Source organism: Anastrepha ludens, chromosome 6 (genome assembly GCF_028408465.1).
Source record: "Anastrepha ludens isolate Willacy chromosome 6, idAnaLude1.1, whole genome shotgun sequence".
Taxonomy (NCBI): domain Eukaryota; kingdom Metazoa; phylum Arthropoda; class Insecta; order Diptera; family Tephritidae; genus Anastrepha; species Anastrepha ludens.
The window spans coordinates 68,357,909-68,378,557 of NC_071502.1; the positions used below are offsets into that span (position 1 = coordinate 68,357,909).

The window sequence follows — 20,649 nt, forward strand, 5'->3', positions numbered from 1 at the left end:
GGACTTTTCAGCCCATGTGTTATTCACTAACCCACATACAAACTTTCACAATTGGCGCATTGGCGCTTACACTGGTTTTGGATATTTGGCCCAGCTCTATTCTATTTGTGGCGTGTGTCTTGATGTTGTTCCACAGAAGGGGTTTGTGAGGAGATTTTTCATCATTTCTATTATTTGGGGTTTTATGTGCACTTCCGAATGGTAGGTTAATGGTCAATTAGGTTCATTCAAAAAATGTATTTTAAAACAAACTGGAGTCAGAAGCGATATTAGTCTGTCGCAACTGACACCAATTGGAAAAGGTAAGTGAAGCTAAGTTGTTCTTCACCTTTCCAACGTAGAGTAGACCTTCCTCTTCTTCAGCGTCGCGACCCTTGTTGTATACTTTCAGAGCTAGTTTTAATATTGATTCAAAGTTAGCTATAATTCAAAATATAGTCATACTTTATGTACAGGTTCTAGATAAAAAACTGTTTATCTTTATTCATCACTGCTTTTCTTTTGTTTTACAGGAATGTGAGGAAATGGTAAATTTGTTACGTGTAGTAGAGTTGCAGCAGATACTATCATTTTTGAACATTTCTTTCGCTGGGCGTAAAGTCGATTTGCAACGTCGCATCATTAACCTTCTTCATACAAACTACGAACTATTGTCTCATAAAATACGCGAAGTTTATACACAATCAATGTAAGTTTTTTTTTGTTACAAAAGGCAGAAATTTATGCATAATGTATTTCAGTGCGGAACAACAAGCCCAACAGTACGGACCAACTGATCCCAAAAGAATGTATTCACATATGCAAATGCCGCCGGTGCAACCGAACCCTGCAGCTGGTTTACCTAATGCTGGTCAGCCTACAGCTGTGGGTGCACCGCCTATTACAGGTGTTCCACCGACTGGACCCGGTGTTGCAAATAATATGGTACCCTTTATGAATCCCATACCCACACATATACCCATACATCCCGATGTACGTCTAAAGAAGCTTGCTTTTTATGACGTACTGGCTGTATTGATTAAACCCTCGTCACTTGTGCCACGCAATACCCAGCGTATACAAGAGGTGCCCTTCTACTTTACATTGACGCCGCAACAAGCTACAGAAATTGCATCAAATCGTGACATACGGAATAGTAATAAAATTGAGCACGCCATTCAGGTTCAGCTACGCTTTTGTCTATTGGAAACATCATGCGAACAAGAGGATTGCTTCCCTCCTAGTGTCAGTGTAAAAGTCAACAATAAGTTGTGTCAACTGCCGGTAAGTATATTTTATGTTATAGCTTTTCTTGTATTATATAATCATTTGCTGTGGGGATGGCCCTTGTAATATATGATACTTCTTTTATCATTTTTTAATTAAAGTAGTTTGGTTTCTCCCAATGGTCAATAAAATAACGGTATGAAATCATATATTTCACAGAATGTCATTCCAACAAATAGACCGAACGTGGAACCAAAACGACCACCGCGCCCCGTTAATGTTACAGCTAACGTAAAGCTTTCGCCTACGGTAACCAATTCAATTACTGTACAGTGGTGTCCAGATTATACTCGTGGTTACTGTATTGCTGTGTATTTGGTGAAGAAGCTGACATCTGCGCAATTATTGCACCGTATGAAAACTAAGGGCGTCAAACCCGCTGACTACACACGCGGTTTAAGTACGTATAACAGTTCTGAAAAAAAAAATACAAATTGAATTTACAAGTACATTTAATTCATAGTCAAAGAAAAACTCACTGAGGACGCAGATTGTGAAATCGCCACCACAATGCTTAAAGTATCACTTAATTGTCCGTTAGGCAAAATGAAAATGTCCATACCATGCCGCGCATCAACTTGTTCACATTTACAATGTTTTGATGCTAGTCTTTACCTGCAGATGAACGAACGCAAGCCTACATGGAATTGTCCAGTGTGCGATAAGCCGGCCATTTATGATAATCTGGTCATTGATGGGTATGCCACGTGTTTTTAACCATTAACATACGCCCTCAACTCGCGATTGTCTTCTTGTAGTTACTTCCAGGAGGTCCTTGCCTCATCTCTATTGAAGCCTGATGACACTGAGATACAATTGCACAAAGACGGCTCATGGAGCACACATAGTTTACGTAATGAGGCTCAAATAATTGATACACCAACAAAGCCTGTAGAAAAGGTGGAGGTCATTTCAGATGATATTGGTATGTTTGAAGAATAGAAATCATTTTTATGAGCAGGTGCTCAAATATCATTTTCCAGAAGTCATAACCACAGAAGATGTGAAGATGGTCAAATCAGCCGCACCGCCTGCCATAGCTAATGATCAACCAACATCAACGACAAACAGTGAAACGGTAAATTCAATTGAGTGAAAAAATTAAGTATACAGGGTGTTTCAGTAAGAGGTTTCAGAAAGAGTAGAAAATGTAAACATTCACCACGAATGCGGCTAAGATTTTTGAAGTGAAAACTTCTTTAGAATCGTTGGGAGTGATTTGAGACTCGATGAAACGAAAAAGCGACACCAAAAAGAAGAAGAAAAAAGATATACGTATATATATATATGTATGTATAGAAAATGCTTCATTACCAGGCACACAGAAGGATGGCATAAGCAAATTTAAATTTGTGAATTTATATATGTATGTATATATGCGGATATATGTATATATGTTGTGTGTATGTACATATGTGCCTCGCCACAGCAAAACATACGGTAAAATTTCTCAAGAAATCCAGCGCGCATTCATAGGCACAGCGCACATTCATAGGCACAGCATTGCATGTACAGTAGGGCGGGTCGATTTAAAAATCGCTCATTGCTCTATGAAAATCGTATTCTAGGGATCAAAATAAGAAACTTTGCCGAAGGAACCATACCTCTAAAACGAATTCTGATGTCCCCCAATTTCAAAATATCACCATTTTTGGCCTTTACATTAAAAAATCAGCTAAATGGCTATGTTTTTTCTTTATTTTTATTTATTTATAATATTATCTATTTTTTCTCTTAAGAAATTTATTTAGTCAGAACATATGTAAATGAATGAATGTGAGTTATAGAAAAGAAACTAAAAAGTTCGACCCATATTGGGGGACATCAGAAATCGTTTTAGAGGTATGGTTCCTTCGGCAAAATTTCTTATTCTGATCCCTAGAATATGATTTTCACAGAGCAATGGGCGATTTTTTTGCCTTCCCACAAATCGACCCGGCCTAATGTACAGTAACCTTGAACAGGCAGCTGCGGTTGTCGAGCATTTAGAAACATATATTTACATACATATATGGGTGCAAACATATTTATGGAGCCGCGGGCACTCGACTTGACAAAAATTGAATATTGGCAAATAATTCTACGCGAAATATTCCAATATTGACTATTTTCGAATTGTCGAGAAAATTAGCATATGGGCGGCTCGTTTTATGAATGAAAGTACTTGCTCTTAGAACTATGAGCTCGAATTTATAAATCAATTTTTTGATGATGAGTTTTTGTTGCACAGTACAATAGTTGAAACTGTTCGGCGCCGCCGCGACTGTTCAGCGCTATGGCAACTAGGATGATGGCCGCTACGCCTGCGCCTATTAATGCATTTTGTTCTTGTTGTCGCTAGGCATAGAATTTTACGCATTTACAGGAATAAAGTGAGTGGCCTGTGTGTGCGGTTGTATGTAGATGCATATGTGTATATTAATAAGCATTGTTTTGCTGGAAGTTCAGAACACAAATATGTATGTACGTACATAGGCTAGGCCATAGTATAGCATATATACATATGTATAAAAAATTCAAACCAAGCGTCCTACGAATGTTTGTGTGTATGTTAGTACGTCTGTGTAATATACGCGTTACGACGCTCATAATAGCAACCGCGTGTGCAGTATTGCGTCCCTATTTTTATATTCGTAAATATTTTCATTTTTAGATATTTACCGGAATTATGCCGAAAAATAATGCAGAAAAGTGTCGTGCATATCGACAGAAAAAAAAACAAAAAGAAAATAAAACTAAAAAAACCGCAAAGACTTCAACAGAACGTGTACGTGAATTTCGTGCACGCCGAAAAACATTACGAAATGCACAACCTAGTATTTCTATTGTGCATAACAATGCATCCACTGTGCAAAATAGTGAAAACGATCATCGTAAGTACTTTAATATTTTCTATGACAACATCGAAACCAAAGCATTTGTATCATATTTTAGCTATCATAAGCCACTCGTATCATTTGTTGAAATTGAAAACATTGAGGATGAATAATAGTAAAATGAAGAAAATAAAATATGAACTTTATAGCAATATTATAATGAACCTATAATTATCCCGCTCCTAATGCTGCTTTCGTCTCATTCTCTCTCAGTTTGTTTTACTGAAGGTTTCACTTCTATCGCGTCTAACCGTTAGACTGGTATTTTTTTTTTTGGTTGCTGACATTTGGTGTAGCATTTGGTTATAGTGTTTTGCTATGTAAGCTATGTAAATAAGGCAACTAGTCCAGTTGTTGTTGTAGCAGCATAAATAATCCCCATACATGCTGGGAATGCGGCTGGAGTGACAGTCCTTGTCCGGATATTAATCAGGGTCGTATTGGTAAATTTGTTCCGACTGTCCAGTTATCTGTGACTCTGCCAAGGGAAATGGGTGTGCAATTTCTGCATCCATATCTGGAGGGGGTATTTAGTATTTGTCTTTTTAATTTTATTAAGTTGAACCTCTTTTGAATGAATTGTGGTACTTTGAGATTGTTGGCAGACTGATTATGTACAGGGTTACTTCACACAAGTTGCTGAAACTTTTGTAAAGTTGATACACAAATCTTCGGAGTAACGTTTCAAATGCTGGAAGAGTTGTTATTCGGGAAAAGAGCCACAAATATATGAAAGCGAAAAACCCTAAAACGAGGAGGATCGTTTCGTTTCCACGACAGCCGGTTCTACGTTACCGAAACGACTCGGATTTATATCCGACCAAGGACTGTCACTCCAGCAGCATTCCCCGTATGTATATTAAATATGGGGAATGTTTACGCCGCTACAACAACAACAGGACAATCGTTTGCTAGCCTTACAGCTCATCATTTCCACCACATAGTCTGTACTTTGTTTTAAAGTAGTCGTTACACATGATAAGAAACACTTATTTTTTACTAGTTCAAATGAGAACTCTCTGAAACACTAGTATATTTATATTTCATATATGTTGAAGTAGAATAAAAAGTATTATGTATGCTTGATTTAAATACATTTTCATTTCGACTTTTTTTATACAGGTTGATTTGACGCTCAGCGATTCTGACGATGATATGCCTTTGGCTAAACGGCGTCCTGCCATCAAACAAAGTTCCGCTACCAATGCCACAAATTCTGCGGTATCCACATCAAGTGTTAATGGAAGCGGTAATGGCGGTGCTGCAGGCAATGGTGGCACCAACGCCAATCAGCGTAACGCATTTGCACAGCAACGAACTGGTACGTTGGATGCTTATTCGTACTAAAAACAAAAAAAAAAAAACAGAATCAAATATAATATTACCTATATTAATAGTAGCTTAGGCAGAAAGTTTAGAAAGGACAAAAATCAAAACTCTGGAATATGCATTAAACAAGCGAAATATGAGTAGTTCTTTAGAAGCAAACACTTACATTCACATATATATACACACATTAATTAGTTCTATAGAAATTAAGTCCAACGTTGTTGCTTTATACGCGCTGTATTTCTTTTATCAATTCAATTGTCTTTTCGTTTGTTTCTGTGAAGAAGGAAAACGCGCTTACAGACATATGGTACACACAAATAAGTCACGTACAAAATGATTACTCGGTAAATGTAACGAATAAGAAATACTGCTGGGTGCCGTTCTAGCGTGATTTATATATATTTTTTTATATTTATTCATTATATTCATCTTTTGATGAATGAAAGGCGCATTTTGCGCCATTATTTCGAACATCCGTTTTGCACCAGTTGTCACCAATTCCATCCAAACTGGGTTAATTTTATTAAAAAAGGCCGCCACCGTAGTCGAGCTAGTTTGTGTGTAGTTGTAGTTGTTGTAACACTATAAACATTATCCATAAATGAAGACGCCGGGTGGATTTCTTGGTCGGAATGAATCCGTTGCGGCACCGCATTTAACTGACAGCCGAATCGATTTCCTGTATTTGTATAGAAGGCCGCACGCCTTGCAGGAACGGACAAAAGTCGGCAAATCTCCATGTATAAGTTCGGCATAGCAACAATGAAGAACCGACTATCGTGGAAGTTTGATTACTACACGATTGTCTTGGGTTCGAAACAATAAATTATAGACAAAGTGTAGGCAATGGCAAACTATCTTTTTAGTGGTAGTTAAAATAGGAATTTTATGAATTATCACTGAAAATTTGTTGGGGAGCAATTTTTTTCACTGATGTTGAAACCTGATATTTAATTAACCGCTGGTCTTAGTTGTGTAAAAAGCACTGTTTTTAAGCATTTTTGAGCCAGCAATTAATTTGAACGAAATTTTTAAGATAAAAAATATAGTAAAAATGTTGAGTGGTTTTCTTTTGCTTCTCTATCACTGTCAATATTCAATGTGATGCTGTTTCCCAAACACTATGTTTGGAGGCTTATTTTAACGAATTTGGTTTTTCAATTTATTTTTGCTATTGCTTTAGCTTTCCTTTGTATGTAGCGGTCTTTTATAGCACCTTCCTGAACTCCCGACCTCTGAATGCTGTCATCTTAGTCCAACCATCAGCTATTGAAGACGAAGAGCTTCAGCTACCACGCGTGACCCGGGTAATCTTGGCTCAATTGTGTTCTGGATACTGCAGCAGGTTAAACCCCTATCTATCCAGAATCGACCCCGACAATGTTGGGTATATATGTCCGGCATGTGAAGGCACCCCACACAACACTAACCACCTTTTCAACAATCGGCATTCCCATGGCAGCCGGTTCTACGTTACCGGAATAACTCGGGTTTTTCCCGACCAAGGGCTGCCGCCCCTAGTAAACTAGTGAACCACTTATCATCAACCACCTTTTCACATGCCCCATCAAACCTAACACCCCCCTCCCAACTTGTCGCAACAGCACGTTTCCTAGGTCAACCTTAAATGAGTTGGACGAAGACGACTGGTACTACATCGCACTGACAGGGTTTAGTAAGCTGCTACAAAAACAAAAACCAAATCTTCCGTAATTGAATTCTGCATATTAATCAAGGCACATTAAACAGTTAGCAGCAGTAGAGAAAAACAACAAGAGCAATTGTTTTGTGTTTGTTTTTGGCCCCTAGAATGTTAAAATCAATAAACAAAGATTGTCAGTTCAGAGTAATTAAACAATTTAGAGACCAAATAAAAGTTGTAAAACTTGCAACCCTGCTTCTGCTACCTGTTTGATGTGCCTTTTTGTATGAATATAACATAATTTTAGATTTGATTTGTATTCATAATATTCAGTATGTCGCCATACAAAAGTTACATAGTACAATATGAAATCGCAGAATAAATTCACTCAAACAAATTTAGGGTCGTACACTTGGCCACCAACTTAAGACCGACTGATATCACTTAGATAGTTTTGACACTTCTATTGCAAGCTACTTTATTGACTTGTATAGCGATCAACGCAATATATTTGTTCACTTTGTCATATTTTTGAAATTTTTTCCAAAAAATATTTTTTTGTGATTTTCTTCCAAAAAATTATTGTTATTATTATCATCGAAATTGATTTGTTATAAAAAATTTTCCATTGCATTTGCTAATTTCGGTTCTAACCTAAAATTCCAAACTAATTCCAACAAACGACGTCGCCGCCACCACATCATCACAACCACAAATTCAATCAAGCCAACAATCAGCAAACGAATCGGCCATCAAATTTTTGAATCGCTCAACTCGTTGTCACCAATCACTTGCAATTTTAGTTCGGGTGCAGCGTGAAAGGAAGTGCAGCTAGTCAAAGGAATCGTTTTTTATTACTTAAGTACGAAAACGACAACGCGCGCTATGTTGGTTGAGTTTGAAAAGCTGCAGGGTCAAAATAAATTGATTGAATCCTGCATCACAGTGCTGATTGGTCTATTTATGCATCTGAATCGTATTAGCATTATCGAGTTGAAATACTCGCGTTTGCCACTATTGACGCCAAACATTGCGTCCTGTTTATTTGTATTCTCTGTGCTATGTATACTGTCGAGATTGCGTCCATTGTGGCCCAGTGCATTACGTAAACCGCAGCGTGCTTTAATTTTCCTCGTTGAATTATCCCTAATATTATATGCCACGGATTTTCTATTACGTCAAGTGTGGTTGCCCAGCTTGAAGCTATTGAATTTTCTTTGTCGTTTCCTCGGTCAATATGTAGTAGTGGCTAATGAGGCTTTTTTAGCAAATGATGCACCCACTTTGTCGTCGTGGATCCGTAACGATGTCTTTTACATGGCTCGTTTTCTACTTGCCGTCATTACCTTCGTGTTCATGATCGATATCACGGGTATGCTTGAGTTCGTATTGAACATCTTCCGTCCATTTGATAGTATTATGGAAGGAAGCTTTCAAAGCACTCCTACGGATACACCAGATCGTATGGATGAATATAATTATGAAGACCCTAAGATGGATGATATATCATTGCCTGTGCCAGATAATAATAGTTTTTCTAATAGTTTTGCCGATTTGGAATCTACGAGTTTCGATGTAAACGATTTACCTTTTGTCCCGCAGGAAGACCTACTCAATTTGGGACATCGTGTAGGTGGACGAAGGCGTCGTCAACCGATGCGTAAGGCGAAACGCGGAAAATTTGTATTGAACGAGGCGGAAGACGAATGCACTTGTTGATATCTTATGTAAATTGTTGAACAAATTTGTGGATTAATGAATCAATGTTTTTTTGTTATGAATATATGACAATGTATGTAAAGAATCCGTGCCACGTACTTAAGCGCGAATACATGTTTTTGATCATGAACGCATTACGGAAAATTTGAATAACACGATATATGAAAAGAATAAACTTATAAAGCCTTTAATATATACAGCCATGGTCATATAAATAGCACATTTAGACTTTGAAAGCAAAAAGTTGAATATGTTTTTAAATAATTATTTTTTATTGGGGAAAAAGCAACATAAAAAATAAAAAACTTATTTACTTCTACTTTAAAACAAAAAAAAATGGTCAAAGAGAATTTCAGTTCTGATTTAATTTACGAGAACGTTGATAACTCACGAAACCTCCTGGACACATAAATAGCACATCCTAAAATATTCCAAATAAAAGCAAAAGTAGTAAACAAATCGGATAGTTAACTGATAATATTGTTTTATTATATTCGTATTTTGTACTATATCCACCGTTTTTGATTACTTCTTCACGCCGTCGCTCCATGCTTTCTACGAGCTTGTGGCATCTTTTCTTTGGAATCGAGTACCAAGCCTCCTCAACTGCGGCCCACAAAATCCTCAAAATTTGAAAAATTTTTGCTAGTGATATTGACCGTAACGTCATTCCACACATTTTCTATTGGATTAAGATCAGGGTTATGCGCCGGCCAATACAGTACATTAATTTTTTCTCTTCTGAGCCATTGCTTCACTGTCTTTGCAGTATGCTTTGGATCATTGTCCTGCATATATGTTCAATTTAATGGCATACACTCAAACACAAATGGCTCCATTTTAATCTGGAGTATATCCAGATACTGAAATCTATCCATTTTACCAACCACGTGAACAATCGGCCCTACACCATGCCAGGAAAAAGCTCGCCAATCCATGATGCTTCCGCCCCGGTCTTTAATCGTCTTTTTTTGTGAACCTAGAATTTAGCGCTTGACTGGTCCCATCCTATTTATTTTGGTTTCGTCGGTCCAAACTACGTTTTTCCAAAACTGAATATATTTGTCTTTGTGGGCTTTTGCAAAGGCGGTGTTTGATGTGTCTTTTTGAGAGGAGTGGTTTTTTTCTGCTTATGTGGCCAAACAGCTGGGCTTTGTGAAGTCGCCTTCCTACAAGCTTTCTGGACACCTGTAGGCCAGATTCTTGGTTTATTTCAAGCATTATTTGCCGTGCCGACTTAAAAGGGTCTGCTTTGCTCTTGCGTATTATAGCTCTATCCACATTAACATCAGTTTTTCGCGGCTTTGATTTTCTTGCTTAGATAGCATTATAAACCATTTTCCGAGAGCACACCATCATTTCAGCTATTTCTGCATACCTTTTTCCGTTTTGACTCATACGGTATATACGAGTTCTTTTCTCCGGCGTGCAATGTTTTCCACGTCCCATTTTTAGTAGTTACTTTAAAATTTTATTTAAGAAACAAAAAATTATACTAAAAATCGCTGAAACCATATTAAAGTTTTACTCTCCGCTGCACAAGCTAAAATATGCTATTTTTCCATCGAAATTCCATCGAAAAAATGGGTAAATTTTTCGCATAAATGTAAGCTTAATAACGGTAGTAAATGTAAATAAACAAATTTATTTCATCAAAGCAGAGTTCGTACTAAAAACTTAACATGTAAGGTTCACATTTGTGCTATTTATCTGTCCATGGCTGTATATACAGCGTCTTCCAAATACTTTTAGAGCTGAAGAAAACTATCTTGGAAAAAATAATAGAAACAAAAAGTTTTACCACAAAAATCATTTTAAAAAAATGCTCACATATGGAGAATTAATTTAGTATCTATTTCTTGCTTGTTTTATGGCTTCTTCACTTCTTAAACGCATTGAATTTACTGAATTTGCACATTTATCTGGAAAAATATAGTGGAGTACTAACACTTTTGAATTTGGTTTCACATTTATTCCCTGTTTGTGGCTTCGAAAGGGCCGATTATATTTTTCAGTTCTGACCAAAGATGCTCATTGGGGCTTCAGTTAGGAGACTGCGAAAAAATAATAGAAACAAAACATAATAGAAACATAAAACATTCACTTTATTCTTTTTTAAACCACTCCTTTGTTAATTTTGATGAATGCTTAGGGTAGTTGTCCTGCATAAACTCCCGTTTTAGGGGAATTTTTTTTCTTGCCTAGGGAAGCATAACCGATTCCAATATTCTCTTTATTATATTTATCCCTTATCCGAAAAGCATCCCCACACCATTATTGATCCACCACCGTGCTTTTCTGCTTTCTTGGCATATCTGGGATCAAATCCCGTATCTAAATATATTTATTATTGTTGCATCCGTCCGTTGCACTTTTCCCAGTGTCGACCGAAGAGGTGCTTTCCTGCAGATTGAAGCCTTTTTGTTTTGTTCCGTAAACTCAAGAACGGTACTCCTCTGAGTGTTTTTGCTATTGATCCGGTTTCTAACAACTTGTGTCGAACTTGCAAATTGCCAATTCAGCTCAATTTTAAGCTCATTTGATGTCAAAAATGGTTTCGGTTTGTTATAGTGTATGCGTTTCTTGTTTTCCCAGAATTTCACATTTTCTTTCGCGAGTTTCCGCATTACGTACATTAAGAACAGCTCTAAAAGCCTTTTTCTTTCAACATTTCATTAATTCTACTATTTCATCAATAATTTTTCCTTGTTTTTTTTTCAGTAATCTGGCTACTTCCTCCGTACAATGCTTAGTACGGCTCATTTTTTGTTGTTGTTAATTATATTTATTTATTTATTTTTTATTATTTTATTTATTTTATTCCCCCAAATTGGGGGACATCAGAATTCGTTTTAGAGGCATGGTTCCTTCGGCAAAGTTTCTTATTTTGATCCCTAGAATATGATTTTCACAGAGCAATGGGCGATTTTTTTGCCTCCCCACAAATCGACCCGGTCTATTATATATATTAATATATTTTCAACAAAGTACAATATATATGTATGTATATAGGTACTACAAAATATTAATACTGCCCAGAAAATATCTGAATTTTTATTAGCATATTTCGAGTCACCGTCGAACCGCCAAAAGAGCGTGAGCTACAAGGCCTAAACTTTTCAGTAGACGTAAAAAATTTACCGTAGAGTACAATTGAGCACTGAAGTCAAACTTGCTTTCGCCACAATTTTGTATTGACATTTTGACAGCTTGCGCGTATGGTGGTAAGCTCTCTTGATCGGTTAGATGAGAAAACGACGTTTTAAATCAAATTTGAATTATTCCAGATTTGCTATCGTTTTCATGGAAAAGTGTAATTATGTATATTATTGTTGTTGTTGGAACTAAAACATTCCCCATAAATTTTTAGTGAATCCTGAAATGACAGTCCTTAACGATTGTGACTGCATTTCCAATCTCACTGCCATTTGTTTGTTTTTTTCATTTGGTTTGTTTTTTGTTTGCAAATCTCTCCACACTTCATCAATTACACTTTTTTAATACGTAGGTATATGTATTTCCAATCGTTAGGAAGATACATTAGATAACCATATTCGTTCCAAATTTTGAAGATGGGAAATTTATTGTAAATTTAATGTTTGCAATTTTTTCTCTCTTTTCTCTCGTTTCTTCTTTTTCGCAATTTTTTTCTATCACCAATTCTGCCTGCCAATCGTCTGAACTGACGCTGGTGCGTGCTACTGTGGAAAATTCATGCAAAAATACATATACACACGCAAAAAGCACAACAAAAGGAAATGGTTGAGGAGAATGAACAAAATTTTCAAAGTTTGGAACTCGCCGATTCATCACCTAGTATTCAGAGCGTTGATCAGAGATCCGATCTAAGTGGTGATAGCACACATCAACAACAACAACATCCACTGCAGCAACAACAATTCGCACATGATCAACATCATCAGCAACAACAGTTACAAAACAATCGCCGTGGTAGTAGCGCAAGTAGCGGCACAAGCGCATCTTCTATTACTGTGTCCACCTCAAATTCAGCTGCCACTTCGTCGCTTGCTACGACAATTGCAGCCTCAGTATCGACAGCATCCGATACGCTGTTGGCAATCGAGCCAGACCAATAAATTGTGTACGTGTGTTGTGTAAAGTTGTTGTTGTCTGGTATATTTTTGCATGCGTTAGTGTAGAGTTTTGCAGCTACCCATACAGACTCATCGTATATTTATATATATAAAGGTTATAGTAAAAGTGGTAAACCCGCGTAATTTTTCCCTATTCCATACGTATAAGTAGTACAAAATACTAGCACCATAAATAAACATACATATGAACAAATTAGGAGAATCTTGATTTTTGGCTTTTTGGTATGTTAAGCTTGATTTCATTTTTCGTCTCATACTGGCGCGAGGCTCACACAAATGATAACTTTGCAAACAGTACTATTTCTAAATTTCATTTAACATGCAGTCTTTAAAACTGAAGTTTTATAAAATTATGCTTTGAGATTGTTTTTTGGTTGCAAAAGGTTCAAAAGTGAGTGACAACAGTGAAAGAGAGAGCCTTCTCTACTTTTGCTTCGGTAGGAATATTCCACTGTGGCTATGGGAACGATCACCTTTTAATATTTACGAATGCGTTAATCTATCTTAAATATCTTACCTTTTATGACATAGATATGTGTACACATTCAAGTCTCCAATTTAAACTCCAGAATCATATCCATTCGGAAAAATATTTGTTTCAGTCTGGTAGTTTTCATGTCATTAATTTTACTGATTTCTTAGTTATGCTCTTTGTAGAAATAAAAATGTTTACATGTGCAATAAAGATCCAATAGACGTTGGTGATGAAAAATTGTGGTTTGCAATCGCCCAAAAAAGAAGACATCGAATATTTTGTGGTAGAAAATAGTCGTATAAAAATTAGTATGATTTTGAAACACCATATCTACCACAGATGTGTCTTATAGCATTTGGTTCCAAAAACATTCATTCATATCTAGAGATGAAACATTGGCCGCCAAAGAATCAGCAATCAAACCGAGCAAGACCGGATTTATAACCGGCTTAGGACTGTCACTTTAGCAGTATTCCCCAAAAATGTATGTTTTATACTGTTAAAACAACAACAAGGCCGCAATTGTTAACAAGCCTCGTTACGCATCGCGTGCGTGTAGCTATCCACAAAACAGGTCAAATTTGTGTCAAGACAACTTTTAATTTTTGCACCATGGCACGTCCAACACTTTATTCACTGTTCGTGATCATTTCGGCAAAAACGAAATCTATACAGTATAACACAAACTATATTTATCTAATTTAGCTCTGTGTGATTTTTAAATTAACCAGAAGGAAAACTTGGGTGGGAACACCGTTGCGTGTCCATAAAATAGATTTAACTTGAACCATAATCTGAACCCCGTTTTGGGAATGGAATCTGCCCATTTGTCTCTCTCTACAATGCAATTCACGCAAAAATTGAATTCAAATTCAACGAAACACGAAATCTATGTCACTTTGGGTACCAGTAAGCAAATAACTACACCTATTTTCTCTCTATGAAGTTGTTTTAAATCCTGTTGATAGCCTTATTGGAAGGCGACATTTAAGGTTATGCTTCAGGACATACTTTATTGCTTACATAACCACAAATATACCTCTAAAAATAGATTTGTTCCACAAATCTGTAATTGCTGTTTATTTTTTTATATTTATGACCAAGACTTTGAATGACAAAAAGTCGTATTTGGAAAATACCACAAAATAAGTGATAACATTGCTCATCTGATTAAAATATTGATAAACATATTTTTCGCCAAATTTTCGAAATCTAAGTTATATGTTTAAAAATAATTTAATTTTTGAATTCGAGTTAGCTCTCAGAGAAACTAAATCAAAACTTGTAGGCGCATAATCATAATCGAAACTATTTAGCTAGTTCTATATTTGCTAAATAGAGGTTTAAAGAAACCCATGGATTACCTGGTTAGAACTGGCTTTAAACCCACCGCAAACTGGTTCTAAACAAATCAAAATCATTGCCACTTGCTAACGCTTGGCGAAAAGAAGCGGCCTATAATGAAATAGGACGATTTACTTCCATTCTTTTAACAATTGAAGTTTTCGTGTTTGGACGAACTTGTGCACACACAAAAATAAGCTGCACAACGCTCCCTCTCACTTTTTTTTTAGAGAAAGAAACAGTTTGAGAAAAGAAATGAATGCGACATTATTGCGAAAAAAGAAAAGGTTTGCTCTTTAACTAAATATGATGAAAAAGAAAATTGTGAGGGAAACTTCAGCTGTCACGTCACTTGGGAATTCGACAGAATTCGACTGCCGATAATATCACACTTATTCACATATTGTTCAGATGGCAACGAAGTGACTTTGTGTTGCTTTTTTCGTATATCTCGAACACAATCTTAGGTTTTTTGTAAACACGTCCCAAGTGATGTCAGCCCATCAATTGTTAAAGAGCACACCTCTAAAAATCTTTTCATCATGATAAGTTTGTTATTGTTGTTATAGCAGCATAAACATTCCCCATCAATGAGGTATGCTGCTGTCGACTATCGTGGAAACGCCATAAGTTTATTGCTCACCTTTCCTGGGCTCCAAATTGATTTTGAGTGTACACAAATTGAGTATTCTTTAAGTGCGACCGTTAGATTGCTTTGTATTTACAATACGATTAAGCAAAAAAAAAAAAATATTTTGCGTCCCTAAAGTACAGAGTTCTGCGTTAGAATATACATATTATAAAAGTAGTAGAAGCAAATATTTTTAATCGGAGTTTACGTCTCCAAATCTAATTCAAACATTAAGCTTCAATGCCTGCTTACATTCGGTTCACAGAAATATAAACATGACAATTGAGTTGAAAAATTATACAGCATAATAAAATACATATTTAGAAATCGTTAACTTGTAGTAAAAAAAACTATAGCTTAGGATGTTATATATCTAATAAGTACGAGAGAAGAGATTTCATTAAGACGAAAAGCATTTAACGTCAAGCGCGCAACAAATATTCATAGTACTAGTATGATGCACCGATGGTTTAGACAGCACATTTCAATATTCGTTTTGACAAATAATACGTAGTTGCTTGTAGGTATTTTATTTCAACTTTTACGTACACGCCTAAATATATGCAGCCAAATTAAAGCTTTTCGCTTAAAATGCAATTTTGCAAATTGATTTTTTAGGTATTATAACAAAATTTTTTGTATAATAAAGAATTTTTGAAGTATTCACATCAAACGACATTTTAGAGTCACCCTGTATATGATAGGGCAAAAAAGTTAGCATTACATGACTGGTGAACCAATATTGACAGTGCACAAGACTTGATTGCCAACATTTTAGTTATGTATATTTTTTAATTATAATTTATAAAATACGTCATGCGAGCGTAATACATACATATATACATTAATTCTTACATATGTTTTTATAAACTGTAAAGAAATCATTTCTTTAGCTTAATACTAACAAAGTGTTTTTTTGTGTTTTGTTTATAGCAAAAAATTGCGTTTTTTGTTTTTGATCCCTTATAAATTACAAATGCACACACATACATCTCCATATTTAACCATAAAATCATAGTGTAGTGTGCGTTCATACAAGTACAAGCACTCAAGTAGTTTGGAATATTTGATGAGTAGTAGATTGAGTTTAGGGGAGTGATGCCATTTCCTAGCCAAGGCCATTCAAGTTGATCTACGTATAACAATATTTGACCTGCACAAATCAACATTTTCTGTGAAAGCACTCCATTCCTCTGCAGTAAGCGTGCAGCCTTTGACTAGTTTTATGCCATACCCGGTAAGGCTAAGAAGTATTTGAGATTTCCTTGATTTTTTGGCCAGTCAGTTACGTTCTGGAATCCCCGAGTAATGTGCGACATTACAAAGAAGAAGGGACTTAAATCAATAACGCTCTTCGTTGCTCTTTTCTGGTGATGTTGTATGCCACTTCATTTGCGAAAATATCTTCATCATTCACTTCTGGTGTTTGCCAACTCGATTGGCTGCGGAGTCTGGCATCAGAACTAAAAATAAAGTTTTGGTTTTAAGTTAGAATGTCGCACATCCTCCACCTTTGGGGAGTTAAGGGCATTGTTAAAGACATTAGATGTTGCTCATCAGGCGCGCGCGGGCAAAGTTGTTATCTTCTAAGACAGGTAAACAGCCTCCGGTCCATTCTGGTAGCATTTTCTCTGAAAGGTGCGATGTATTTCTGTCATCTGCAAGTAACCTACCTAACCTTTTTGCTCAAATTTTCACAAAGTTAAGTTAAAGTTATGTGAATCCGGAGAGGCAAACTCTTATACACACCAAGTTTTTGATTGTCTCACACTTGATCCGATAAGGAGTAAATATAAACTATTCGATAACTATAAATAATTTAACTCAGTGTTACCACATGCAAATGAAAATTACATAGTGAATTTTCGTTCGTTTATTAAAGACGCTATCATTGAATTTTAGCATTGCCTTACGCACCAGTGGTCTCACAGACGGTGGAGTACCCTGGCGTAATGTGGATTTTCATCCCGCCATTTAAATAAAAGTTAAACAAAAATTTCCGTGTGTTTAAAAAATTGACCACATTAAACTGGCACTGAAAAACTGACTCTTCGAGGTCACTACTCTTCGCTGCATTGTAACTTGATTGGAGGTGGTGTGCAAGCCTCCTCGTTTTTACACTTCTTCTCGCACTTCTATTCGCCACTTCTCTGCTCTGCTCATTTGACGAAAAATGGACATGTGAAAACAGCAACAAAGTTATCGAGCAAGATAAAACTTATAAAACTAGTTTACAAACAAGTGTAATTTTAGGCGGCTCTATTCCAGTGCTGCCAAAATATGTTTATTTATACCAGTTGCTTAATCTATTCGCCTCTTGCTAACGCTTGACGAAAGAATAGGCCTATTTTCCCCTGAGATGTTAGATGCAGAAGTAACTCGGCCTCGGCCTTCATACTCGAACAAGGAATTTCATGAAACATGGTTGAGTTGATTTAAGCCCGTTTTTCCTGGTTAAAACTCAAATATCTAAATATAGTTACATACCCATTTTTAGACGCACACTATACCATACACTTCCTTCATCTTTCCACCTTCCAGCCATAAATCCAAATATTTATTCTTAATTTCCATAATTTAATTTGTTACCTACATAATTTTTAGGTTTGCGCGTTGTGATGCGTTGAAAGCGAAAGTTTTAAGTGCTCGAATGTACATATAAACATAACATACAAACTACATACAATAGTGCAAGATAAAGAAAATTTTTGTAAAAAAAGATGTTTTGAAATCTGTAGTTGACGACTTCAATGTGCAAAGGAGGAAAGTAAAACCAAAATGTTGCAATGTGGTGGAAAGAAGAAGATGAAAAGAAAAGCGCGCAATTTTATAATAGAAGAAGAAGAAGAAGAATGACGTTAGAATGCAACCATCCGCGCAGCATATGTGCACGGTTAGTGTGAATAAACAAATATGTATTGCAAGGAAAAACTGAAAACCTAGAAAGCTATTTAATATATATATTTACATAGCTATTTAGAAATGGCGCAAACCAATCCAACAAAACTAAAATAGTAAATATGCAATCTAAAGAAAAAAGGAAAAATACTAGCGGCTGGCATTATCTTTGCCTTTCTTTTGTAATACAATAAAAGCAAGCAACTTTTGTTGTAATTGTAAACATATTTAATGTGAAAAATTCATAAATATATCAGTAAATTGTATTTAAAAATAAGTAAAATTGTTAGTGTAATAAATTTAATTAATTATAAAAATTGATTTTCAAATTTAAATATAAAATAAAAAATTTAATACAGGTAATGACAAAATATGCTAAACAAAAACAAAAAAAAAAACAAAAAAAATCAAAAATATATCTATTACGGAATGAACACAACAAATCTATGAAACTATTGTTTTATTTACTCTGGCGGGGGCATACTTTGGTGTGTGTGTGTTATTTCTAAGCTTATGATTTTATTAAGGCAATGAAATGGTTTCTTACAGTTTATCGCACTTTTTTCTGCTAAACATCTATTTCTTATAAACTTTACTCTTCCTTTATTTTATTTAACATAAATCTATTTAATCTATGACAAATCCCATATTCATTGAAAAAAATGATTGAAAAATTTCCATAGGGGTATTTACAAAACTAAGCACGGTAAAAGCTTGGTAAGGGTTCACAAAGAATATTCCTTTTATCAAGCAAAATAAAATAAAACAAAAAATTGGCTTTAATTTTGTTTAACAGTCCTCGTCCTATTTGTGACGTGCGTTTGGCAAATGCGGTCCTACTAATACTCATTGAGTGTTTCCAAACATATGTAATTTTTGGCAGCTCGTTTCGAGTGGTACCGACTTATGTTATGCTAACACTTGGCGAATCGCAGACGCCTGTTGACAATCGGATGGCCAACACTAGCTAATCAAGCGAATATAAAAGTTTTCACTGCGGAATGAAATGGAAGAGGAAAATTTAAGTTTTTATTTAATTAATACTTCTTTGAAGTTTAACTTCTGCAATATTACTACAGCTAATCAGTTGAGTACATGAAAAATGCTATTAAAAAATGTATGAGTGCCGCAAAATTGTGGTAATTAGGTCTGTTCATGTAAAAATTATCCAATAACTTGCCAGTACCTTAATTTCCGTGAATTCGCTCTCAAAGAAAAAAAAAAAAACAAGTAATAATTTGCAATTTTTACGAAGAGCTGATTAAGTTGTTGGCGGGAAAAATCACAAAAATTAAGAATTTTTTCGGTTGTGTTACCTCGTATTAAATTAAAGAATAATAAAGCAAATAAAATGTACAATAACGAGTTAGCATGATATGATTTTATTTTGCCCACAATAATTTGTTCCTTTTCATCATCGTTGTCAGATGAAGAGCATTCCATTAGTAATTATATTGTTGTGGCAATCACAGCTTTCTTCATATTTTCCTTGTTTCCGTCTATGCATTTATGTATATATATATTGCTAAATTAATTAATAACTAAGAAATAGAAGCATAAAACACAGAAAATACCTTCAATGCGTTCGATTTGTATTTCGGAAACTGCAGTAACGGTGACTGGAGGCAGAAGTATGATACGTACCTGTATATCACTGGCCGATTCCTATTAAATATATGACTTCAAATAAACTTTATACATTTTATCTCAAACATATTTACTTACAGACTCCATTTTAATAACTTTTTTTTTAATTTATGAACACTAAAGATCGATGGTTTGTAACAATTGTTAAAAATTATTTGCTTCATAAGGCAGACCTATTATTGAGCGCGGCGAACACATTCCATGTTATGAACATATGTTTAGAGCTTCAACTAAAGTACGTTTTCAATAGGTTCGTTTTTAATAGATTCAAAAGTTAGATAACTATTGATGTGTTCGGCGATTTCCAGCTATCGAAAAAATGGATCAAAATATTTCCCAAAAATAACATTGAAATATTGCTTCAACCACCGTACTCATCGGAATTATCCCCTTGGGGCTTTTTCTTGTTCCCAAAACAGAAAATACCTATGAAAGGACTACAGATTTGCCACAATTTTGGAGGTAAAGTGCGCATTGCTGAAAGAGCTCAGGCCATATCAAATCGCTTCGTCAGAGGTGGTTCTAGGATTGGAAAAAGCGTTGGCACAAGTTCATCATATCTGAGGAGACTTTTTGAAAGGTTCGAATAGTTATCGACGAATAACTAAATCTATTTCGATTTTCCATTTTAGTAAAATAAAAGTGGCTTTACTTTTTGAATATGCCTTATGGACTCTTGAACAAAAAAAATTGTTATCACATAA

General features: G+C 35.5%; 1 protein-coding gene across 8 annotated transcripts in view; it reads left to right on the top strand.

The window, feature by feature from the left end:
- The window catches only part of LOC128868005 (E3 SUMO-protein ligase PIAS2), a 49,248-nt gene that overhangs the window by 14,453 nt on the left and 14,146 nt on the right, over positions 1-20,649 (top strand). For 3 of the 8 annotated variants that reach the window (XM_054109696.1, XM_054109697.1, XM_054109699.1), the window contains exons 2-8: positions 513-688; positions 741-1,263; positions 1,426-1,666; positions 1,730-1,964; positions 2,025-2,191; positions 2,250-2,344; positions 5,265-5,463. In XM_054109696.1, the coding sequence (XP_053965671.1) occupies positions 513-688; positions 741-1,263; positions 1,426-1,666; positions 1,730-1,964; positions 2,025-2,191; positions 2,250-2,344; positions 5,265-5,463 (1,636 nt within the window). Of the gene's footprint in view, positions 1-512; positions 689-740; positions 1,264-1,425; positions 1,667-1,729; positions 1,965-2,024; positions 2,192-2,249; positions 2,345-5,264; positions 5,464-12,579; positions 13,172-18,004; positions 18,656-20,649 lie in introns of those variants that run through there. The other 5 variants (XM_054109692.1, XM_054109698.1, XM_054109693.1 and 2 more) reach the window with 4 other exon arrangements.